This window comes from Leiobunum rupestre, chromosome 1 (genome assembly GCF_980474605.1).
Source record: "Leiobunum rupestre chromosome 1, qqLeiRupe1.1.hap1, whole genome shotgun sequence".
Classification (NCBI taxonomy): Eukaryota; Metazoa; Arthropoda; class Arachnida; order Opiliones; family Sclerosomatidae; genus Leiobunum; species Leiobunum rupestre.
In genome coordinates this window covers 52,177,020-52,203,805 of record NC_143384.1, presented here as the reverse complement: position 1 = coordinate 52,203,805, position 26,786 = coordinate 52,177,020, and the positions used below count along the sequence as shown (strand labels likewise).

The window sequence follows — 26,786 nt, the reverse complement described above, 5'->3', positions numbered from 1 at the left end:
GTATTTTGAAAACGTTTCTACCGTAAAATTGTAACTTTTTTCACTGTAGTTCGCAAAATGGTATTAATAGTATACTAATTTAATGTAAATTTCTATTAATTGTATTGTTTTCTAGGATATGATTCCATCAAAAGCTCCCGAGAGGAATCTACAATGGTTTTTTTTTCAAGTGGGTAAAATTATGTGACGTCAATGAGTATCATTAGTTGCAGATTTGATCACGTGATAATTATTAGTTCGGAAATATCTCGTTCAATAGGATCTCATCTGGGTGACGTCAAAACATTTTCTAGTGAGAGCTCGATTTTGATATCGTCAACGTGGTATTTCCAAAACTCTCCTTTGAGTAGCAAAGGGTTTTTTCCAAATACTCAAGTGGGTTAATATGTGCCGTCAATCATTAGAGGCAGTTTAAACTGTCAGAGAGAGACAGCCAATAGAATTTGAGGGTTATTTGAAGTTTAGATCACGTGATGAATTATTCTCAACAAGATAGGAATAAATTAATCTTCCATGCGTCATTTCTCTACGGTGCATTGACGAGTAAAGACCTGCTGACGGATCGCTGTCTTTTCTACAGCTCGACAAAGGATTTCTACCCGTAAAGTAAGTAAGTAACTATTTTTTTCTTTGTAATAGACTATATTTTTAGACATATTTAAAACAATTTGCATATTGAAAAAAGCGTTTATATTGAGAATTTTAGCGTAGAAATTTAACCATATTGATAAAATTAGGTTTAGTAGACTTATGGGTAAATGTAGGCTTAGAGAATGTATCATTTGAAACTATAGAACGTATTTGGTCTAGATCAGCTATGGATATTGAAGTGTATCGACTTGAAACGTTTCGTCACTGGAAAAATCCGCACGTCACTAAGGAGCAACTAGCGAAGGCTGGATTCTACTATATTCAGCGGGGCGATGAAGTACGATGTTACAAGTGCCATGGCGTATTAGAAGGATGGGAATCAGGAGACGTACCAGAACTTGAACATGCTAGATTCTTTCCAAACTGTCCGGCTAGGGATAATTCACCATCGGAAAAAAAGTACCTTTCGCTAGAATGGGACATTCCCCCGACGCCAAAAGCAACTACGGTCTCTGACAAAAGCTTCTCACCTGTACCAGAAGAAGACGTTTGTGACTGTCCCTCGGATGTCAGACGATACTGTTGCTAAACACTACAAATACGTGAGTTAGAACTTTTAATTAAATTAAGTTGCAGGAGATCGTTTCACCCCATTTAAATGCCTGTAAACTTAACTACTTTAATTTGTTTTAATTGTGTAATGTACAAGATAACCATCTAATGGAATATCTGATAGTACCTACTAACATGTAAAACAAAGTTCTAAAATAAAAAATTAAATGTAAATAACTTGTTTTTATTGCCTAGAGATTAGAAATTAAGGGGTTCGAAAGCGATAAACAAACGGGTAAAAATCTAATCTCCAGATATCTGCGCGAGGAAAACTAATTTTGGAGAATGGGGATGGGGAAAAGCAGGGATGTACCCAAAAATGGACCAAAATGGACCAAATGTACCCCAAAAACGACCAAAGTCACCATTTTCGGCCCTATGTACCCCATTTCGGACCAAATGTACCCCAAACTGGACCTTTTAGCTTTATTGTAATGTTAAACTCCCATAGAGATTCCCCTAAAAAGAATAATAAACTGGCGGTCCAATTTTGGGTACATTAATTATTTCGGAGAGATAAAACTAATTCTGGCAAACTGCTGCGATTTATAGCGAATGGGGAAAAAGCCAATTTCTAGCGATTGGGATCGATAGTATGAGAGATAACAATTATGGTTGTTTTTATTGCCTAGAGATGGGGGAAAGCAACTGGTGATTAGAAGGGGTGAAAGCAATGGGGGAAAGGAGCTGGTGAACGAGAGATAAAGTATCCAGTGAATGGGGGTTGGGGGAAAGCAACCCGTGAACGGGAGAATCTGGTGATTAGAAATTCTGGTGATTAGAAATTCTGGTGATTAGAAATTCTGGTGATTGAGATGGGGGGAGAGGCGCGGGTGGGGGTGGAACGGGAGAGGCGCGGGTGAACGGCCAACAGCTTTGTGTCCTTCTGGTGATTGAGAATGAAATTCTCAATCACCAGAAGGACATCCCTTATCTCTGAACCTAGCTCATCATTGTCATTCAACTATTCATCCGAACATCTGAAATCTATTCCCGAGCTGATGGTTGAGGAAAATAAATATATTGTTTTGGAGAGCCAATTGAACCAGCTGCTATGTAGACTGCGATGTGAGGACATAAACTGTGATAGTGCCATGGATTTAACTGTAAATTTTGAATTGGAAAACAGTAGAAGTCAAGTAACCATCAAAATGTCATGTATTAGTGGTCACCAATTTATTTGGCGTTCTCAACCATTATTTGGAAGAATGCCGATTGGAAATTTATTATTGGCATCTAGTATTTTTCTTTCTGGAGCAACATTTCACAAAATCAACACAATTTTCGAATTTATGGGAATATTGTCCATTAAAAAGGCAACTTTTTACTCTATTAAAAAACCTACATATTACCAGATATTCGGGTTGCTTTTAAGAAAGAGCAAACTGATATTATGCAAAAGTTGAGAAATTATCCACGAGCAGACGCTTTAGCAGATGGCCGTTTTGATTCTGCAGGTCATTCGTCAAAATATTGCGGTGTTACATTGCTCGATCAAAAAACTGACAAATGTACACATTTTGAGTTAATTACCAAAGATGAAGTGGTATATAAATCTACAAACATGGAATTGGAAGGTCTGAAAAGGTGCCTCGCAAAATTAGAAGAATGTGGAGTTGATTTAACCAGAATTACCACTGACCGCCATATTCAGATTAGAGCGTATTTGAGGGACAATTATCCAAAACTTGACCATCAATTTGACATTTGGCATTTGTCTAAAAATATCGCACAACAAATTACAGCTATAGCTAAGAAGAAGGACCACAAAAATCTACAACCCTGGGTAAAATCTCTTAACCGCCACATGTGGTTTGCTGCAGAAAATTGCAAAGGAGACCCAGATATTCTAATTGACATGTGGAAATCGGTATTGTATCATGTCACTAATGTTCATTCCTTCCCAGATTTGACTAATCATCCACACTGCCTGCACGATCCACTCTCAAAATATGAGTCAAGAATAACAAATGGATTAAACCTGACACTTCAGCTTACGATGCTTTGTATAACATAATAAACCAAAAAACCTTCTACGAGATTTAAAACAAGTTTTTTGATTCACCCATACTTCGAAATTGAAATAATACTACATTCTCCTTTCAAAATATTGACCCAAGCGTCAAGAATTTGATTACAATGTCATGGAAGCTCGTACAATGTTAGCCGCTTTAGACCACAACTTTAATGTAGACAGTGGCGTAGCGATGGTGCAGCAGACCCCGCGACTAAGGGTGGGCCCTTTAGGTTTAGGGGGCCCTTTTCATTTTGGGTTTCATTAGCCCGAGACGGGCCGAAAGGCGCGGAACTCAGCAAAGTGAGTGAGGTTTGCTGAAAGTTTAAAAACAAAAATTTCTATGATTCTTTACAATTACCCGGAAACCCATTTGAAATCGTGAACTCGATCGCAATTGTCCAAACACTCATTTTGCCTTCGTGTATCCGTCTGAAACGTACAATGTGTGGTTTCGAATATTTAGCATTTTTAGGCGGCAATAAAAGAGTATGTATTATTATTATTATTATTTAGTTTTCCTAGAATCTGAAATTTGGAATGATTGGGTCGAGATATTAAAATTTAAATAGACGACGACGTTTTCAATACATATTTTCTATAGATGTTTGGTTTTCCTCTAGAAGTGGGCTTGATATGAAGTCATTATGAAGATGTTAGCGCCATCTCGCGGTTAATAAGAACCTTTATGAAATTTCAAAAACACTACAGCTGCTATTACAAAGACGATATAATAATAATAAAAATAGTCCTACACTGACTATTTGCCTTTTCTGTTTGTAGAATTTTGGAACCAAACAAACAAATAGTTTTGTAGTCGTGTACAGTGTTTTTCTAAATTACGTTCATAAGTTTTAAAAGTGGAAAGTGTGGAAGACGAGGAATCAGGTAAGTCTTGTACCAAAACTAAAGTGAAAAGAGGCGCTCGAAAGCGATAAAGCAATTAAAAACTATTCCTTAACTAACAACCTTTTATACCAAATCAAAAACAACTGATAATATTCGTGAAACTACCTCAAAATCTCAAGACACACTTTTAGATGAAAAATCTGATTGCAGTTGTCATTATTTGCCGCAATCGCGAAATTTTGATGAAGCTATAATCCAATATGTCTAAAACAACAACCGCTAGAAAATTTCCCAGAAAGGATTCTTTGATTACTTCTAGCTTAATTTGATCTTTGCGGGGGGGGGGGGGGGGAACCTGTCGCCGCTGCTTTGGAAAAAGATATCCTTCCACCCTCGGAAATTGGAGATGCTGATGAAATTACCTTATTGGTTTCAAAACTTCAAAAAGCTACTGTGACAAAATGGAAGTGGTTCACTTAGGTGGGAATTTATCGCTTCTAAATTGTTGTCAAAGGCCTTATGTGAATGAGACTGAATAGTTAGGTAAAATACATTTACATTACACAATTTAAATGTTATTAAAGATAGTTTACTGAATTAAGTTAACCAATATTAATTATTCTAGTCTTTCTTTAGAAGGATAATTTATTATTCGCGACACAATATTTACACAAAATGTGTTATCCATTTTTCTTTTTCGCCCACATAATTAAATCTTAACATTATTTAATCATCATTAACCAATTTCCATAGTTTATATTATATTTGAAAGGGTAAAATGTGTTCTTCTAATTGAAATGGTTAAAAAATTTATGGAAAATTTAGGAAAGTCAATAAAAAACTGCTTTTGATTTTTATTTAAGTAAGTCAAAGATAATGGTGTCAGGCAAAGGACGAAAGTCTAGGGAGACATTTAAAATAAAATCTAAAAATTATCAAAATTAAGCGATTATTTACTTAGATCGCCATCTCTACAGCATCCTTTTAAAACAAAGACCCTAAAATTCTCACGCTTTCGTCATAAAACGCATGATTCTATTTAAATGCCGCATGGCTATCGAATAAAACATTAGCTTTAATGAAAATCCAATCGTTATTCTACTTCAAAATATTCCTTATCGATTGTAAAATGGACAGTTTTGCAGGTACATTACCGTTTGGACAAAATTTTATTCAATTTCTGTCAGCTACGAAAAAAGTTGCAATTAGTCAATTTGCTTTTACGCGTGTCTTGACATGTAATGCAATTTATCTAGCTCTTTTAATTGCTTTAAAACATTTACCTACCTCATGACAAAATATTGTAAAAAACGTTTTATCCTGGAGTTACTGCTAGCTAACTCTTCTAGACGCGTAAAAAGAATCTTTAATTTTACAAAGTAAATATCATACATGTAGTGAAAAGCGATCAATTGCCACTTTAAATCTTGGAATAGAAACGATCTTGAGTGCTGGTGCACCAATGTTATGGAGGAAATTGCATAAGCATTTTCAAGAATAAAACTATAGCCATTAAATATGGCCTTAGAATAATGGATAGATTAAATTTACAATGATAGAATGACTATTTTATCATGATTGCATTCGACAGGTTAATATCCTTAAGTTTATTTCGTTTACTTGGGGCACCGATTTGAATGCCCTCGGTTGCAAAAGTACAAAATGTTGCCCACGGTGAAAATAATACAAAATATTCCGTATTTGCTGGAGCATTTCTTTTTCTGGCAGTATGCTTGTGGAGTGCGGTTCGACATTCAGTGCAGTTTCTGTCGCCGTGTTCACTACTGGATTTCGATTCTTCTATTTCTAATGTCATACTCCTGGAATCATTATTACGGCTATTACAGAATTGTTTGGGAAAGTTTTCTAAAAAAAGCACCTTTGATGTTCGCATTAGCGTTATTTTTCATAATTTATCGTATCATCTACTCACTGTGGGTTATATTAGGAATATATTTGAACAATTCGAAACTGCAAGCATCGCTCACCGAAATCGCCAGATTTCAACAAGTGATCAAACATCAGCTGCTTTTTAGAAAAAGCGCTAAAAAATGCTGCTTTTACGTTTTGTTAGTTTTTAGTATAAACTTGATAATTTCTTCAATTTGGCGTCTGGTCTTTTGCTATTTCTCCGGCTCTGCGTCGCTTTCTGTCGTTGTGAAGGTTTTCAATGTTATCACGCAGCTCATTATTACTGTGCTGCATAATATCATCTCTGGTTTAGTGGTGATCTTTGTTGTTTACGTTTCTTTGTGTTTTAAACATTTTTTGAACAGTGTGAATGAGGAAATTGAAGAACTGATCGCGTTGACGGGGCCACAACGAGTAAAATACGATTTAGGTACAAATATCCGAATGGTACGGTTGAAATTTGTAGCCGTCATGAATTTATTTAAGGATCTGAACTCTGCAATAAGCGCAATTTTAGCCGTAGAAATCGTGCATGATATTTTTGCAATGATCGTGTGGATGTTTTATGTTAAAAATGTAGGCCCGGGATTTCTAGAATGCACTTTAGTCCTTCAACGAGCTCTCTACAACACTATCAAACTATGTGTAATCTGCGTTTATCCGGAAGGCATATACAATCAGGTATAACCTATTTCATATTTATTTATTGTTATCTTCAAACAGTTATTAAGTCCTACAATTTTTCAATATTAGGCTTTGCGCGCATTCACGCTGCTACAAGAATTGAACACTAGAGTGCGTCTCAACGATTCTGCTTACAAAGAGGTATAGTATTTAAATATTAATTAACTTAATTTTTAAAATATTATAAGATCCCTTTCTTTATACCAGACACTTTGTTTTAAAAATCCTAGATATTTTAAATGACTTTTAATAATTTAAATCAGTTAAAAGACTAACCATTTAATTTTTAGTAAATTAAACGCTTAAGCAAACTGATACAGTATATAACTATTGAAGGTAGAAATTATAAATAATATAACATACCCAATTATAACGACGTAATTTCTTAGTTTTGTTTAGGAAATTACTAGAGCTTACAATGTGAACGTTAATTCAACTATTATTTGTTGATAAACCCAGATTATCTTTAACTTTTAAAAATGTTTCTATATGAATCGGATTGGAAGTCTATTAGCTTAAGTCTTGTATATTAAAACATTGGTTTATTTTTATTTTAACGTAATTGATATATTTTGATTATTTATTGTGCAATGCTGGATATTGTTTTTGTTAAATCTAGATGATGTTATTTTTCTCTTTAAACGGACCTGACCTTTTTCGGTTCTCCGCCGGTGGATTCACTTTCCTTAAGAAGTCCATTCTCCTTTCTGTAAGTGATCTTTTTCATTAATATGAATATGTTTTAAGAACCGATATGATCAATTCTCTTAAAACAATATCTGCTTTTTCAAAATCCCTATCTTATAAATTTTTAAAAATATTATGAAACAGAATTGCAATAAATAGCGCGATGTGAAATTTGTGGGCATCGATTTGAATAAGAGTGCTTTTACTCACCTTTAAATCGATAATGTTGTCTCTTACTTGTACAACGAAAGTCAACACGATAAATTTAGCATAATCTTCAGCTCCATTTTTCCGTAAGTGTGTGTTATGAAAAGTAAATAAAGAGTCGCTGTTGGGAAAGTATGTTTATTTCCTTATGTGGCTAATAGCACCACTCAAACAAACTTCAATAATTTTATGTTCAGTTATATTTAATAATAAATAGATACTTAGCAAAGTGCTGGTCGTACACTCTAAAAAGAAGGTGTAAAATGTTGTGAAAATTGTGTTCAAAGGTGATCATAACCTTTGAAATGGGAATGAAAAGGCGTTAACAACTCATCACACCTGCTGTTGGTTTTCGAAACACCATTTATGATAGTATAAAGGTGTAAAAGGTGCATCATTAGTTTTTGATTTCAAAAATTAACTTTTAACATAATGGCGTTATCCCTTTTTTACCGTTGGAAGTTGAAAACATGATAAATTCAATATGTGTACTCAAAAATTTTACATTTCCTCTTTAACCTATTTAAAGATATAAAAAAATTAGTTGCCGAGCCAAAATATACCTTTCCTAAGGAGTTTGTCTGTGATATTTTTTATTTTCAATACAGCGACACGAAAGTCAACATTTGGTTCAACGGTAAACAACCCCCTGCTAAAGTATGACCCGGGTTTGATTCCTGGCCACGACCGTACTTAATATTAAAATAATTGAGTGATTTTTATTTTTATTTAATTTATAAATATTAAAAATGTTCTATAATAAATTGACGTTAATACGTTTATAAAAACGTAAAGAAAAACGGAATTTCGCCAAAGTTGTTTTTCTAAATATCGTTATAGCGTAATATGTTTCGGTGGTTCTGTGGTGGAGCACTCGCCTACCAAGTAGGAGCCCATTTAGAACAAAGCAATCGGCCCGGATTATACGATTATAATAGTAGGCGATTAGTCGGGATGCCCTAACCGACTAATAAAAGTCACACAATTTGGTCGACAGCATTTGACCTCTTTTCTGACTAATAATTTGTGGGTCACTCAGCTACTAACTTTTTAGTCCAACCTACTGTTGGCCTTTTTCAATATGTAAATTAACCACTATTAGATCTTTAATTTGATAGATTATTTGATAAAGCATAGACTCCAATTTACCATTCACGGGTACGTTTATGACGATTTGTCGGTGACAATAGTTTAGCCTAAGAATGACCAAATAATTTTGTCAAATCGAATAATGACGAATACTTTGCACAGCCCTAAATGGCAGTCTGCTTACAAGGAGAGTACCCGAGGTGTTTATGCCCGAGTTTGTTCAAAGTCGGGCGTAAAGTAGACCTATATGAGATATGAAATTTCCCAAACGGAGACGTTGCACTACCCATTCGATTTTCCATAGCAACTGAAAATGTCTTTGATCACTTAAAACAATAATAAGATTTTTTCCTGATTTTACCGAGGATTTTTCCCAAAATTGTTCCAATTTACCCAAAAATGATGAAAGTTATCTAAATGTGGTACAAATTACCCATTTCGTGATTTTAAAATTAAAAACAAAATTTCTTAGAAATCCCATGCTTTTTTAAAGGTCGATTTTTTTGTTTTAAGTTATCGAAACCATTTTCGGTTGCCATGGCAAATCAAACGGGTAGTGCAACGTCTCCTTTTGGGAAATTTCATACGTCATATAGGTCTACATAACGCCCGACTTTGAACAAAATCGGCAATAAACACCTAGGGTACTCTCCTTGTTAGTGAACACTTTAACCGCTGATGGAAGTAAGTAAAAAAATCGACTTCAGTCGGCTAAACCAAGGCCAGCTTTGATCACGCACTGTTCGCGCTACAGCAGCCAACCCATTCGTTGAAGTTTCTATGTTAACCTATGAGCAAATAAAATGTATGGTATGAGTGCCCTAGCGGAATATAATTTTTAGTATAGTTTTTGCATTGAAGCCAATATAAAAACGAGTGTGGTGCTGATCTCCTACAGTTTATAGGGGGAAAATCCTTGCTCGCGGAATTTCGACAAATGGGTAGGCCGCTGTAGCGCGAGATATCAAAGTTGGCCGTGGCAAAACCAACCTGACCTTCAGGGGCGGGTCAACGTTTTTACGAGAGCGGGGGCTAAAACAATAATAAAAGCACATAGCAAATAAAATAGGGTGCATCCAAAAAATTCCGAGAGATAGAAAATCCAACACAAGCGTGTCGAATGTTTAATCAACCGGTCAGGTTGACTCTGACTAAACATATGACATTGTAAGAGTCCGTCCGTGACAAATAATTATCCTGAGTGAACCTTTAACTCTGAGGGAGCTTGTCTTCTCCTAGATTGAACTACAACTCTGCAAAGTCTGCCCTAAAAAAAAAATAGCGGGAGCAACGCCCCTGCTGTGAAATAGAAGCGGGGACAATACGCCCCCACTGCCCTCGTGGTTGGCACGCCCCTGCCGACCTTTAACCGACTCCCAGTCTATTAACCGACTACTAACCTGTGTTGTATTTGGGGGACGGGCTCAAATCCCACCCGACACTTTCGCAAATTGATAATAAAACATAAACCGTTTGCATTTGGTGGAAACCCTGCCGTTTGGATGCTAAGACGTTTAATGTAACCCTTAGCACTCGGTCGGTCACAAAAATCAATAACTAGTAGCAGACGGAGTGTAGAAATAATAAAATATCAATATACGCCATAACACACCATTATACATAATAACATACCAACATACTTCATAATTCACCCAAACAATACTTGCTTACAAATAACACTTACAAACACTTAAACATACGTCACCGAACAGTACAAACTCACAACTCGAACGAACTTACATACTATACCCAATGGAAGAAAGAACGGTTTTTGAAAAACCACATTTCCACAATTTCACAATATAAGTTCTTCGGAGAGATAAAAATGCTTTTACCAAAGCAATTTAAAGAGAGTTATAAAGCAGGGGGCCGAGTTGGGACCTATGAAGAATTCGATTTATTAGATTTAGATATATTTTTTGGAAACAATTTATAAAATGAAGCATATTTAAGTTTATTTCATAAATGTTTGAAAATAATTGTAGTCAATTTTTGTTACCTTTTCGTAAATTGCTGTACATATTGATCTAGAAAGGTATCGTATTAGCAAACTCTAGATTTCTTTTATTGAAAGCTTATATTAAGCCCTGTTGTTGATGTCATTCGGAAAGGCGTCGTCTGCTACACTGTCGTAACGCAATTGAAGACTTTCCAGCAGTTTTGTGTAATAATAATTTAACTTTAAATGCGTGTCAATAACTTAAATGTCATAGGTTTATTATGTATTAAATTAAATTTGTGCATAAATAAACGGTTAAGGAGTTTGAAATTATATATGAAAGTGAATTTTCGCCTAAAACTTTAATAAATTAGGTAACAGAACTACATTTAAATTTAAGTATGTTTTGAAGTTATATAAAGTTATTAAGCTAATTTAAAACGTCTACTACGTTTAAGTGTTTTATATAACGTTTCTGATTTATCTTTTATAAATGGCCGAAGCTATTTGGGCCGACATTTTCGTCCCATTTAGCTTTCGACGAAAATATTTCTAATTGGGCCCAAAATTTCGGCCCATTTAGCTACATGACTGAGGCCAGCTAATTTGGCCGACAATTTTAAAATTTGTAAATTCCGGCCCAAATAGGAATGTATTAAAAGATTGTTATTTGGGCCAACATTTTCTGAAATTTGAAATTTCGGCCCATTTAGCAATGCTAATTGGGGCGTCTATTTGGGCCAAAAAAATTGAGAGCTACCACAGGCTTAAAAAAACATTTCTGGCAAGTCTGACTTTACAATTTTGAAAACCCAAATTTTCCACATTTATTTCATGTTCATAAATGCCCATTTTGCGAGCTATTTAATCAGTGGCGCAGCAGGGGGAGGGGGCATTTGAATTTTATGATTTTAAGATCGCGCCTTCCAAATTTGAACACCCAAATTTTCCACATTTGTTTCATGTTCGTAAATGCCCATTTTGCGAGCTATTTAATCAGTGGCGCACCAGGGGGAGATGATATTTGTATTTTATTGTTTTTAGATCGCGCCTTTCAAGTTTGAACACCAAAAGTTTCCACATTTGTTTCATGACTTCATAGCTCCTGACCCGTCTCAAACATAAAAATTTACCAATGCGAGGGAAGATGGCGACAAATGTAAGCTGTGACCTTTGTGGGGTTAATGAAATCGGAGAGAGAGAGAGGGAGTTACATACAAGGGAAAAGGGGAGATATTCGAATACCAAATGTTAGCCGTGAAGAAACGATTCCAGCGTAGGCTCCAATGATTATGAACTCAAATTACCAAAAACAAGATGTCACGAGCATTTTGTTCACTCAATTCCGCTGATGTGTTAGGTACACAGTCTGACTTAAAACATTCACCCCGCTTAACCATCCGTACCAGAAAGATTCCAACAACATAAATATAGTCGCACCCAGGCCAAATCTTGTCTTATTAATTAGGCTTATTAATGTAGATGAAGTAATGAAATTCTTGAGAGGTTTCACCAAGCGGTTTTTTATAAATCAAAATTAGTAGGTAACCCGAATTATTAAACTGGTCCAAGCTGAATTTTTATGATTAGGTGGAATTAATAAACTGGTCGTATTGCCCAGTGGACCCCTAGTTTTTGAATAAAACAAGTTCACCAAGAAGGCGATAATATTATTTCGTTGCCCGTGTTCTATTTGACCAGCAAGCATAAATCATTAATTAGTAATAAACCTTAAATTTGCGTGAAAGTTTCCATTACTCACTTGTGAGCGAGCGAGCTTAAGTCAATGTGCCCACACATCAGTAAGTCACTTTTGAGCTAGCGATCAAGTGAGTCTGCCCACAAGTCGGTAAGCTTCCTAAACCGATTTTATCCTGGGGGGGGGGGGGAGTGGCGGCAGCGGCTGTCATGTCCCATTTCGATCGCAATATTTCGGTCCCCCCCCCCGTATAGGGGGGCAACGAAATAGAAACGTCCGAGCAATTAATACACTGGTCTTTCACCCAGTCACCACCGCTTAACGCCACTGCACAGGGCGTTGTTGTCCAATTCGTCGCAGTCTAAAAGGAGTTGAGTAAAGCCGTATAACAATCGTCGTGAAGAGAAAGGTTTACCTGAATAATAAATACACGAATAAATAGTTTTATGGCCATGTTTCTTAGTTAATTTCAAATAATTCAAACAATTAAAAACTGAAATTGATTACGTATATGCGGTTTATTAGTATTACCTAAACGAAGTATAATGTCGTCTTGTTTCGTCGTGCAACCTACTGCATCTCAAAAATTATTCAACTATACTACTATCCATCGGTTTTAGCAAGGAGGATAGGAAGGGAGGCGAAGTAGGAGGGAAGAACGCGCCAGCGTCCTTTTAAGAAGTTAAGCGCGCGCTCGGTGGGAAAATTTCGGAAAAATGGCGGCAGGATGGCAGCCGCTATGCTACGTGCTGCCGCCATTTTTCCGCCTTACCTCCAGGCTTGGAAATAAGCGGTGGTCACTGGGTTAAAGACCAGTTTATTAATTGCTCGGATGTTTCTACTTCGTTGCCCCCCGATACGGGGGGGGGGACCGAAATATTGCGATCGAAATGGGACATGAGAGCCGCTCAAATTTAAGGTTTATTAGTAATTAATGATTTATGCTTGCTGGTCAAATAGAACACGGGCAACGAAATAATATCATCGCCTTCTTGGTGAACTTGTTTTATTCAAAAACTAGGGGTCCACTGGGCAATACGACCAGTTTATTAATTCCACCTAATCATAAAAATTCAGCTTGGACCAGTTTAATAATTCGGGTTACCTACTATTTTTGATTTATAAAAAACCGCTTGGTGAAACCTCTCAAGAATTTCATTACTTCATCTACATTAATAAGCCTAATTAATAAGACAAGATTTGGCCTGGGTGCGACTATATTTAGCAATTTTTGATATAACGAGGAAATAGGGGGTTACATTCGAACTGTGATTATTTACCTTACTGTTGAAGGCTTTCAGGTGCGAATTTTGATACAAATTTAATGTTTTATATCGGGTTGTGATTATTTATGTTGTTGGAATCTTTCTGGTACGGATGGTTAAGCGGGGTGAATGTTTTAAGTCAGACTGTGTACCTAACACATCAGCGGAATTGAGTGAACAAAATGCTCGTGACATCTTGTTTTTGGTAATTTGAGTTCATAATCATTGGAGCCTACGCTGGAATCGTTTCTTCACGGCTAACATTTGGTATTCGAATATCTCCCCTTTTCCCTTGTATGTAACTCCCTCTCTCTCTCTCCGATTTCATTAACCCCACAAAGGTCACAGCTTACATTTGTCGCCATCTTCCCTCGCATTGGTAAATTTTTATGTTTGAGACGGGTCAGGAGCTATGAAGTCATGAAACAAATGTGGAAACTTTTGGTGTTCAAACTTGAAAGGCGCGATCTAAAAACAATAAAATACAAATATCATCTCCCCCTGGTGCGCCACTGATTAAATAGCTCGCAAAATGGGCATTTACGAACATGAAACAAATGTGGAAAATTTGGGTGTTCAAATTTGGAAGGCGCGATCTTAAAATCATAAAGTTCAAATACCCCCTCCCCCTGCTGCGCCACTGATTAAATAGCTCGCAAAATGGGCATTTATGAACATGAAATAAATGTTTAAAATTTGGGTGTTCAAAATTGTAAAGTCAGACTTGCCAGAAATGTTTTTTTAAGCCAGTGGCAGCTCTCAATTTTTTTGGCCCAAATAGACGCCCCAATTAGCATTGCTAAATGGCCCGAAATTTCAAATTTCAGAAAATGTTGGCCCAAATAACAATCTTTTGATAAATTCCTATTTGGGCCGGAATTTACAAATTTTAAAATTGTCAGCTAAATTAGCTGGCCTCAGTCATGTAGCTAAATGGGCCGAAATTTTGGGCCCAATTAGAAAAATTTTCGTCGAAAGCTAAATAGGCCGAAAATGTCGGCCCATTTAGTCTGGGTCCTAATGGGGCCGAAAATGTCGTCCCAAATAGCCACTTCGTTTATGGCCATTTCACTTTTGTGTTATTAAGGAATGATTTTTTTAAAGGGAAGTTTTTTGTGTTTTTTTTATGATAAAGTTTTTTACTCTAAGCTTATGAGTGATCATCAATCAAATTTGAATGAATTGCTTGCATTTGTTGATACTTTTGTATTTTTTGTATTACATAAAAATTTAAATTGCGAAACACTCGTTGCATTCATAAATGTATTTTTATATTTAACACAAAATCCGTAACAATTTAATATTTTATCAAATTCACTATTATGGTTTCAAGACTCAAATTTAAGCAAAGGGTTTTGAATATATAACATTTACGAAAATTGCCTCCATTTTTTCCCTACATTATTGAAATAAACTAAACAAAAATAAAACATTTAAAATATTCCATAAAACAATTATCAAAATAAAAAAAATCTGATCATTAATAGGTCCCCACTCAGCCCCCTCCCTCAAATCTGCCTTTAAACTGCGTTCTTATAAGCAATTTTGTTTTAAAATCTACTCCTTTATTCTGAGCCACTGGTCATATTTTTACCATTATTCGTTCAAACCAGGAATATTTAGAAACGTGAAAAATGCCCGGAAAATTTTAAATAAAATAGAAAAATTTGTGAGAGTTGAGAATTGAAGTTTCTATTCATAGGGGAAATGGGAGCAAATTTTCTATTAAGCCACATTCTCTCTCTCTCTCTCTAACTCGCATGCTAAAATATTATCAGTTCACTCAGAAACTGAAAATACCTGAGAATCGAGAAACATGTTTTTACGACATAATATTAACCTTGTTTGCCTCGAATATATTTTTAAGTAATCAAAAGATAAAATTAAAAATAATTTATATCAATTTGAAGTTTCTCCTGGAAATAACAGAGAAATCTCAAGTAATAATTAAGTGTACTTTATTGACCTAGCGAGCGAAGCAAGGGACTAATAGTAGACTCGAAATCTTGCGTATGAGAGTTTTTAAGATAACTATGTTTGTAGGTTTGGTCATTTCTCCATCATTTGGCTAAGATTAAAGATTTGTATATTTTCACTCGCTTGGCCCAAAAGGTGTATAGTAGATTCAACTAAGTCCTTGTTAATGAACGCTCAATAACTCATAGCAGAAGCTCTTCATTAATTACTTTCCATATCTCTTCTAATTTATTAGCCACAACACAGCCACTGAATTACAAAACAATTATGCTAGACAAATCTTAATAGTGGTCCAAATGAATTGCACTTCTAACTCAACAGCTGAAATTTACTATCTTTTCAAAAAACATTTGGTTTTAAATACTGTCGAAAGATCAGAGATTGCATTACATTCTGCTCCATGTAGCGGCCATCTCAAACATGTAAAATTAACCCGATAATCACTAAGATTAAATTTTACCAATTAACCTCCAGTAAGTACTAGAAATAATTAGTATTCTAGAATATTTTAAATGTGTCAGTGAACATAGTTCTAATGTATGAACTAATGGAATTTTTTGGGCTTGTTGTTATTAGTAAAGCAGACACTTAAAGGCTTAAAATGGATTACAATTAAATTAATAACGGTGATGATAATTCTGATATAAAAATATTTAATTAGGTATAGATAAATTAATTTCAACAAAAATTACCCATAACAATATGACAATATCAAGTCAAAGCTTTTTATGAACTGTCAACTTACTTAGTTAACTAATGAAATTCTATTACGTTTTCTGTTGAAGTCGACAATAGTTATTAAGTTTGTTAGCTTCCGTTGTACTGAATCTTGAGAATGTAAATTGCTTAATATGAAGTGAAAAGTCTTACTTTTAGGCGATCCGACTATCAACTTTCCTGGCCTTGGCTGTACTAATTTTCCCCGTAGAAAAAGTTCGCTGAGGCCTTTGCAGTGTTAATTTATTAGGGTATAATAATATTTTCACGGTTAAATTATTTTTTTCAAATAAAATTTAGTAATACATGCTTAATGTTTTTAAACTTAAAAGGTACATCAACAATGGCAGAGAGGTTACAATAAAATTTAATTGTACAAAAAATTTTGGTTCTATATTTATGAAGTTTTCTTTAGAGATTTTCAGGTGTTTTCTTTATTACCAAATGTTGTAAATTTTTAAATAAAAAGATGTTAAATAATAATTTTAAGGATATTTATATATAGGACATCGAAATGGTATTAAAAAAGTATTAAATAATGTGATAATTAATGGTAAATATCCTTATGTTGTAAAATGGGTAAATTGGTAAATAATGGTTAGAAATGGGCAATAATTTATTTCCATGAAATTTTTACATTACTTGCGTTTATGGCGATGAAACCTTTGAGATCAGTGGCGGACTGGGTCTAATATTTTGGGCTGTCAGAAGAAAAAGGGCCCCAGCTTTAAAAACTATAACGCGCTCATGTTTGAAGGGCCCATTTCATGAACGGTCCGTGGGGCCCACCTGCCATCGGGCAGGTTCACTCTATGGCCAGTCCGCCACTGTTTGAGATTAAGTTTAAGCTCTTATAAAGTTGATATATTACTTTGTGTGATTTCTCTTAACTTCTTACTTTACCCAATTTTTACCATTATTTATAAGATTTACTACAATTTTCTATTATTTACCAGTGGCATGCACAATAATTGAAGAAAGTGTTAATATAGGAAACAGTTTATAATTTAATAATAATAATAATTTCAAATTCCCATATCCCATATAGACCTGTGCATTTGAAACAGATTATTAGTGTAATTTAACTTTATAAAATACGATTTTATACAACCTTTAAGTGGTTTAGTTTCCATGTTGAGGGTGTTTTAGTGTCCCTTTAGGAGTGTGATAATTTATCTTCAAAAAGGTGTAGGATCAACTACATTTGAACCCCCTTTAGAAGCATTCCAAAACACCAATTTTTAAAATGAAGTACTAAGCGGGTATAATATTTGTTTATTGTTTTATATTTGCTTATTTGTTTTTATCTTTCTCTAGATAACGTCTAGTATCATAACATTTACCGTTATTCTACTGCAATCACTCTAAAATGGAAGGATGTATCGCATCTCGGTCATTATTTTTGAAATTATATTTGCTAATAGGTTTCTGTAATGAGCAGTACTTTAGTAAGAAAAATTTCAAATTGTAAAATAATATAATTTTCTTGATTTATTTGTTCTGAATGTAGCTGTAGTGCATTGTATATTAAATGAATATCATTCATATTATCTAAATAGCCTGGAAACACTCTAAAAGTTGAAATTTTAACTTTTAATAAGTCAAAAACTGAAGATTCGATGTATTGGTGGAAATTGCTTTTAATAGTGAAAAGCATTGCTATTCTTAAATAAGACACGTACGTTAACAGGCTTTGTGGTGTTATTATCAATTTCTTAAATAAATTAAATTATGTTCACAATTTCAAGTCAACTTTTATTTAGATTGGAATTGTTGAAATACGAAAGCTTTTATTTACTCAGTATATATGAATATACAGCAAAATAATAATAAATTATGTACGTTTTTATCAATAAGCATGGCTCATTTGAATATCAATGATATTATGGCTCCGGCTCATTTGAATGTAAATGATATTATGGCTCCGGCTCATTTGAATGTAAATGATAATAAGGCTCCGGCTCATTTGAATGTAAATGATATTATGGCTCCGGCTCATTTGAATGTAAATGATAATATGGCTCCGGCTCATTTGAATGTAAATGATATTATGGCTCCGGCTCATTTGAATATAAATGATATATAAATGATATTATGAATCAAGCTCATTTGAACATAAATGATATTATGGCTCAGATTCATTTGAATATAAATGATATTATGGCTCAGGTTCATTTGAATATAAATGATATTATGATAATTGATTTTAACCATTAAAAATTTGATTTTTATAAGTACGACAATGATCCACTTTGCCTCAGATAAAAAACCAAAAAATAATGTTCAAAACCCAATCACGAATAAAAAAAAAGGTAATTTAAAAAAACAAGTAGACCGTAGTATCTTGCGAAGTTGTTGCTGGATGGTAGTTGAATAATGTAAGTAGGATTTCATTTAAAATCAAAAACATGTAAGGCACATAATTGTAGTAAATTTTAATGAATTGAGGAAGTATTTAGGAAAAAGAGAAGTCTTCATAGTCTCGAACTATTTTTATTATTTAGAATTGTACATCTGATTGATAATTTAAACAATCCACAGTAATTTGGGTCGAATTTATCTGGCCTTTAATTCCCAAAAGGTAGAATTTCCTTTGAGGCAACTTGTAGTGTACAATTTTAATAACCTTTTCTGAACTCTTTTTTTTTAAAGATCGAGGAGCAACAAACACAGCAATTTATATATCAAACTATAAGAAATCACGTAGCCTCAACAGCTTTTTTATAAGTTTGCCTACCTGTGTCTACTAAGGGTGTAAGGGTTTGCCCACTCGAATACACTGATGTGGAACTAATATTACGGCCTGGGCCGACTTGTTTAAATATTTTATATTTGATATTCTTACAATTTTGAATAAAAGCAAATAGTTTTAAAATCCAAATTTAATCAAATATTATGCGAAAGCAAGTTTTGGTAAGGCCACATCGATCTATTACTAAACTTCAAGGCTGAAACATAAAGTGAATTTAATACCAGCTGTTTTTAAAGCATACAGTATAAATAAAATATGGAACTAACGATGTTTTGAGTCTCGAAATGATTCAAGAATGAACGAAAACACAAATAGAAATTAAACATATGTGGAAGTTTTTGCGGATATGTTTCATATAAATACTTCTCTAATATAAATAAAGATATAGATTTAATCTACGGTCTATTAACTTCTATTTTATTGACTTACACTGAGTTCAAGTGTACTGAACGTCCAAAGAATTAATGCAACAGTATTCAGTAAATGGTCTCTCCAAACGCGATGACTTTCGCGCCATCTATTATCAGTTAAAGAAATGCTTAAATTGCATTTTTTAAAATCCCATTTCTTTCAAACTCAAAAGTATCTGATTTTGAAAGACTGCCACAATTTACACCAAAAACGCGTTTTTAATAATTATTATAATTTTTATTAAATAAAATATAATGAAATGCTATGCAATTTTATATAGTGTCACGATTGTGATGAAATGAATATAAAATGTAAAAAGAGAAATACTTAACACGCAAATTTATTGTCACCCATTCCAGTCAAACTGAAGGTGTATTTGTTTCCAAAAAAATTTCTCAATTATTTAAACTTATCTACAACTTGTATCAGGCTATTGGTAAATAATGTTTTGAAATCAAATTAAGATAATTACTTCTGTCAGTTTCTTTTAATTTTAGTTAAAACCGTTTGGGACCAGACAAAAGGGGACGTAAACGGAGCCTAGATAAATTTGGCGACAGTGATTATTACAAATGTTATATTTTAATTTAAGCTAGCCATTTTGGTTGGCGATAAAACTACCGTTGGTATGCAGTCTTTAGAACTTTAAAAAAGAAATTTATATATATAACAATCAATTTTTACCTCTCCGAGGGGACAAAGTCCCCTAGGAGGGGTTATACAACGACCGTGTCTGTCTGTGGGTCGGTCTGTGGGTGGGTCTGTGGGTGTGTCTGTCTGTCAGGACTGCGAACGCGTTCGCATTTTCGGTGCAAAGTGTAATCACTGCGTACGCAGTTTCTCAAAGGGTTGGCAAAACCACCGTGTGACGGTGAGCGTTAACGGATGCATTTGCGGTTTGGTTTGGATGGTGTTTTTTCGCTCACCGTCGTGACGGTTTGGTGTATTACGGTTTTTGTAATGTTTATGCGTAGGTTGTGAGTGTTGAATTTGTTGTGTTTGTGTTCTGATGGATGTGCATGTTGAGTCTGTTGTGTTTATATGGGCGTTTTCTCTCCAACGTCTTCTTAATGACTTTGGGACGGACCGAGTGCTGAGTGTAATGCTACCTCTCAACGTCCAATGGCAGGGTTTCCACCAGTTGTACAAAGTATTCGTCTTAGTATCAATTTGCGATCGCATCGGGCGGGATTTGAACCCGAGACCTCCTGATTGACAGGCGGACGTTCTACCACAGAACCACCGACACTTGTTACGCCTTATTGAAAATTAGACCTTCAGCTTTATCGGAAGCGTATTTAATAGAGTACGAAATTTTGGTTTAATTGAAATAGAATTGAAATTGAAATTATTGCATCGAAGAAATTCTAATTTAGCGTTTCTCTATTGATTAAAAACAAATGCGCCACCCAGGTTTCGAACCCAGACCATTCAGCTTGGCAGTCGAGCGCTCTACCACAGAACCACCCATAGCTGCTTAGATTCACTGAAATTAAGACAGGCATCGTAAGCATAATAGGTAATAAAGTCTTTTTTTATTAATGAATTTATGAAGGCCTAATCTGGTATTTTTTAAAGGTTAAATCTTGTTTTAGCGCAGTCAGCCGAGATTAGAGGGTTAAAGGGTAGACCCTGTGGGTGGTCCACTTTCTTAACGACCTATATATAGTTCTGTTAATTCAAAGGAGATAATTTTACGTTAATTGCTTTAAAAGCTGGCGGTTAGTCAAGTGGCTCTCTGTGCTTTGTTGATGGTAAGGTTTTTGCTTCTTGTAAATACATTTGGTGTGGATATTTGGATATCTACGATTTCTAACGCAGTCAATGATTTCTTGGGTGTGCGAGTCATTATATGATATTGGAAATTGGACGGCATTGGTCTTTTTCATGTGGTATGCGTCACAACGTCAACAGGAAGTGAACGAGTCGTCCACTACCAGATATCTACGGTATCTTCATCAAGGGCGAGTGTTGAAATAAAATGAGCGTTAAAGATGCGGCAAGTATTTCGTAAGCGAGTAATTCCAAAAAGCCTCTGTAGATATTTCATTAAAATTTGCTTCGTATTATATTTAACTGATAAACTTGTTCTGTAAAAGGGTTTAATTCAATTGTGCATTGTTATAGTACGTCTAACTTACTGTTGTAACTACTTAACTTATGATATTCTGAATAAATTAAAATTGGTCGTTTCGTCTCAATTATTTTAATTATAATAAAAATTTTATACCGGGCGGGATAGAAATGGGTTAATATTTTTAACAAATAACTCTAAATTGCGGAGATATATCTTTAAGGGTTATCTCGAGAAATTAATACCACTAGGGACAATTCTTCCGAGGAGAGGTATATTTTGGCTTGCCAACTTGTTTTTTAAAACCTGATTCTTCGACTTCAGAGAAAAAAACTACGGCTAACAAAAATAAACAAAGCTTGCAATAACAAATATTATTACAACAGAAGGTTACATTAGAAATAAAAAATAAAGAACTCACATATCCAATACTAAATGGATTTTATCTGTAATGACTATATTGGTAAATAAAAAAACAATAATATATGGTTAATAAAAACTTCAATACAAAACTTCAATAATAATGTTGGTGCGTGCTTAAAGATTGACGAGACATCTGTTTATTAGAAAATAAAATATATTTCATTATTTATCTGTTTCTGAACCTGGCACATATGAATACAATCAGCTTTAGACAAACAGCTGTAGATGGGGTCACAATAAATACTTCAAAGGTAAATTGAAGAAGTCATCCATTTAACATAAAATAGTTTTCTGGATTAACATTGTTTACCTTGCAAACCATTAGCTGTAAGAAAAAAAAACAATAGATTTTTTTATAAACTTTGCTTATTGATATCCAAATGCGTTACGGTTATTTAAAAAAAAAATTCTGTACACCTCACCAAAAACAAGACAATAGAAGTCCATGCACAATGTTGGTGTCTAATGGTGGATAGTGCATCACTCATTTCATGTGCACAGACCGCATCACTTAATTGGTGCGAAAAATCTTTCTCCAGTACACCTAAACTCAAATTTAATCAATATAACCTGCGCTATTAGATAGAAGAATAAATCAATAACTTTCAGCAATGTTTTCTTTCCCATTTCATTCTTCGTTTATTTAAGAACAGTATTTATTTGAAATTTATCCGCGTTATCATGTAACGAAACTAATTAACTGCATTTGGGTCTATCAAAATATAGTTGAAACTATTTTTGTAAGTGTTTCATCGATTGCTTTTGAGCGATAAAGCTTTACAAATGTTTATTTTCCACGTGGGTTTTTCCCACGTACGTGAATCATTTTGGGACCCATAATGTCGTTAAATACATATTTCTTTCATTGTCTGTGCTTTATAAACGACTTTTATAAGGTCTCTTTAGAATTCCAGTTTGGAAGCCCTTAGAAAGTGCATAGAGCAAAAATTATTCCCGCGGGCAATTTGATAAAAAAATGGTGTACATCGAGTATTGGCGGTTAGGTTTAAAGCCGGTTTTCCAAAAGTTTATTTAAATAATGTCAATTTAAAAGGTAACTGTGGTATTTGGGACTTCTAGGAATCAAAAATTGTAGGAGTAACAAATACAAAAAGAGGCCAATTCTAGCCTTTTTTCAAACTTAATTACTTTCTTTAAAAAGTAAAATCTGGCAAATTAAAAACGCCCACAAAACTTCTGGTGACTTTTCCAGGGCTGCGCATTTCTTTCGTAAGGTGTTGATTTTTTACTTAATATAATAAAAAAATTGCTTTTTTAATTTCTATGGAAGAAAATATCTACCTTTCTCATCCGTGATTAAACAAACCATTATTCTTCATCCATTTTTCGGAAATAACAAACGATTAAGAAAATAGGGTTTAATTTTTAAATGACACTGGTACTACAAGACCACGTGCCAGACAAGGACGGAACACCGGATTGGTTGATATTTGAAAATGCGTAGAGACGGTTTTTTGCATGTAACCGAGAAAGAAATAACTGAATAATGATGCATCATGGAGCACGTGACGTTATTAAATTATATTTCCGAAATGTAGCTCGTTTAACTTTAGGTAGAACTTTGAACTTGATAAATAATTTTAATTATTAAAGTGAATCCTTATCCTACCCCAAAACTAAAAACTGGCTGTGGTCCGGAAGTCGTGGGAAATTATTTAACCATATATATACACGCTTTTCATTTAAAAAATTAATAAAATAATTTATTATTACTTTTTAAGCTAGGTTAATATCAAAGGTCTTTCGTTTATCCAATGAGCTTATCAGAGAGTATTATTTTAAGATATCCAGAAGAGGTATGTGTAAATATTTTCTTTAGTTATCTAAAATAAATATATTTTTGTGGTAGCCAGTGTAGTGTTTGCAAAAACCTTCATATATTTGGAAGAGGTCTAACGAATTGATGTACCAATTTAATATGGTTTGTCTATATAAGAACGTGTTATAATCATACCTAGCGATTTGAACCATATTAAAACAAACAGCGGTTAGAACAAACTGAACGTATTTGCTTGTGGTTTATTACGACCGTCTAAATTAATGTACCTTAAATCGGTAAGAACATTGTTATCAGAGGCGTACGTTTTCGATTTAACATTTTTATTTCTACGCGCTGGTTCGCGAAGCAATGCCAAGAGGGTTCGGCGGTTTGGCGAGCAGTTTCGGCTCGAGTTTCGGCAGGGAAAGCACTCGCTTGCACCTTTTTCTGATAAAGCAGGATACACGGAGAAGAAAAAGTGATTGAACGACACTACAGCAATGGTACAAATCCCATTGGACTAGAGTCAAGGACGTCATTTCTGGATTTTTCAGGAGGGGCCAGAACTTTATTTAATTACATCTTACAAGAAATTACGTCTTTTATTTGCTTAAAAAAACTAGGGAAACTCCCCGACAGCATTACACTATACCGACTACAGACTGCAGGTACTACCGAAAATGTCGGCGTTTTGGTTATAGTTTCCTCATACAGCTCAGTCCTACTAAAAACGCAACAATACGTCGAAAATGTCCCAGTTTAAAATGTAAAAAAAAACGATGTTTAGACCGTCGCCTGTTTAGTCACTGAAGCTGCATAGTGTAAATGGATATCGCCGAACTACTTAAGAATGAAATAAATAATTGCATTCAAGCGAAAACAATGTATACATGAAATTAAACAAGACCTTTCTAATGTAGTTATATGAAATTGTTTCGTGACCTTTTTGGCTCACAAAAATGCCGGGGGGCAATGCTCCCTGACTACAGTCGATGCTTAATATGCTGTCGTCATGTATTTCGCTGTAGCAAATATAGTTACTACGTTGTACTAACGAATACTAGTAGTTATTTAGGGCTCGTGTGAACTACATTTAGTAACCTAGCATTGAAACGGTTAAGCCGTTTTTAGCAGCTAGTTTGAAATGTACCATTGAATCGCTTTCGGCAGTCGTGTGACCGTGCCTACAGAGTCCCAAAAAACGTATCCCAGCTCCAAACGACCAATTTCGCGCCAGTGTCCTTCAGTCGCTATTTTTATAAACATTTTATTAAAATATAAAATACGTATATAAAAACACCTGTGAGTGAATCTAGAATATCACCAAATAACAATTATTTTTTTAGCATGTTACCGATAACTATACTTTTTTTTTACTTGTATTTCACATTCTTATCTTTTTATCGATTTTCTCTTGTTCTAGTTTCGAATCTTATTTTGGTGGATTTTAGGAAATTTTGGGCACTTACAATGTTAAGGCTTGCGCCCTTTTTTCCCAGATTTTTTGCGCCCTTTCAGTTTTCAGGTCGGGCTATGGCCCACACTGGCCCTACCGTGCGCACGCCTATGATCGTTATCTATATACTTTTAAAGTTTTAACGTAGGAATTCAATATTTTATTTAATGAAGTTTCTTTGGTATAATTTAAGAAAAAAATTCATAAAACTTTTAGGAAAACCAACTGAGTACAATGTAAACTAATTAAAATCCTTAAATTCTAAAACCAAGGAATTCAGTCCTCTTTTTTAGTTCTGAACCACTCCTTCTAAAAACAGATGACTGGAAAATTTGACAATTTAACGAGTTGATGCGTTGCACTTTTGTTCTTAACATATTCAGGATGTTTGAAATAAATCGAAAAATCTATGTAATGGTGATATATTATACGAAATTTTCAGGGGGTATTCGATGACTAAATATCGTTTTAAATTTTAATTTTCACGAAAATCGGGGCGTTTTTCATGGTTTTCGAAAAAATTAATTTTCACCGGTAGGTTTCAGACAAAAATTTTCAATGAGAAAATGAAAGAGTAGACTCTAAAAGATTAGAATAAACTTGGTTTAGTTAAAATCCACCTATTATGCATTAAAATATGAGGACATTAAAATAATTGGTTGTAGGAGGCAATAGCTTTTTATTCAATTTATTTTAATCGAAAATTTGCCAACATTTTTCCATGTTGGAATTAATCACTTTGAATTCCCAAAACATAATATTTGACATTTTTAAATGAAATTAAGAATAAGAGTAGACCTAAAGTCATCTGCTTGTTTACTAAATTTTACTCTTAAAAACGTTCCCATTTAGTATTTAAAGCTGTACCACTTCCAAATAAAATCATTTGTCGAAATTATAAATTCAGGTTAAGAATACCTCTTTATAATTTGCTTCAGCTAATTCTCGGCGTAGGTAACCATAACGCACGTACAGTTAGCTAGTTTTTAAAAAGTTGTTTTCCCAGCTGTAGCCGTAGTCACACAACATTTTCGGCCAAATCAATTCGAGATTTCGTGGACAAGGCTGAAACAACTTTGACTTGAAAGACGTTGTCCTTGCGTACTTCGTTGAATTTCCTCGATCGAGGACAATCCATCAAGCTTAATGAAGACATGCAGTGTCGATACGAATTCTGCAACTGGCTTAGCATAATGGCTGACGAAAACCTAGATTTTCAACGTCTTTTGCCAATGTCCAATCTCCGATGATTGCACTTTCTCTAGGGATGACCCATTTAACCATCAGAACAATCAAATGTGGTGCAATAAATACTCATTGGGGATACCCTCATAACCATGAACACCAGTTTTTCGTCAATTCGTTGGCTGGTCTGATAGCAGATATACTTTTCGGTTCATTTTTTCTACCGGCTCGTCTAAATAAACAGGGTTACTTGGTCTTTATTCAAAATGAGGTAGCGGACGCATTGGATGATCTTTCCCTGCACTATTCGAGGCCTATTTGGTTTTAGCATGATCAGCACCGTGATGACGTGGTGTACCACAACAACGAATTCCAAAATCGATGGATGGGACGGAATGGACCCGTTCATTGGCATCCTAGATGCCCGGAAGTAAAAGTTACCGACTGTACTTATGGGACTGCAT

At 34.5% G+C, this 26,786-nt stretch overlaps 1 protein-coding gene across 1 annotated transcript; it reads left to right on the top strand.

Moving 5' to 3' along the window:
- Positions 1-2,596: 2,596 nt before the first annotated feature.
- LOC149963217 (uncharacterized) lies at positions 2,597-3,220 on the top strand. Its single transcript, XM_090165279.1, has one exon. It carries the CDS (start codon positions 2,597-2,599, stop codon positions 3,218-3,220), a length of 624 nt encoding a protein of 207 aa, XP_090021405.1.
- The last annotated feature ends 23,566 nt before the right edge of the window (positions 3,221-26,786 follow it).

Bases quoted from the DNA above. Each gene is read 5' to 3' on its own strand.
- LOC149963217 (XM_090165279.1), top strand. From the start codon at position 2,597: ATGCAAAAGTTGAGAAATTATCCACGAGCAGACGCTTTAGCAGATGGC.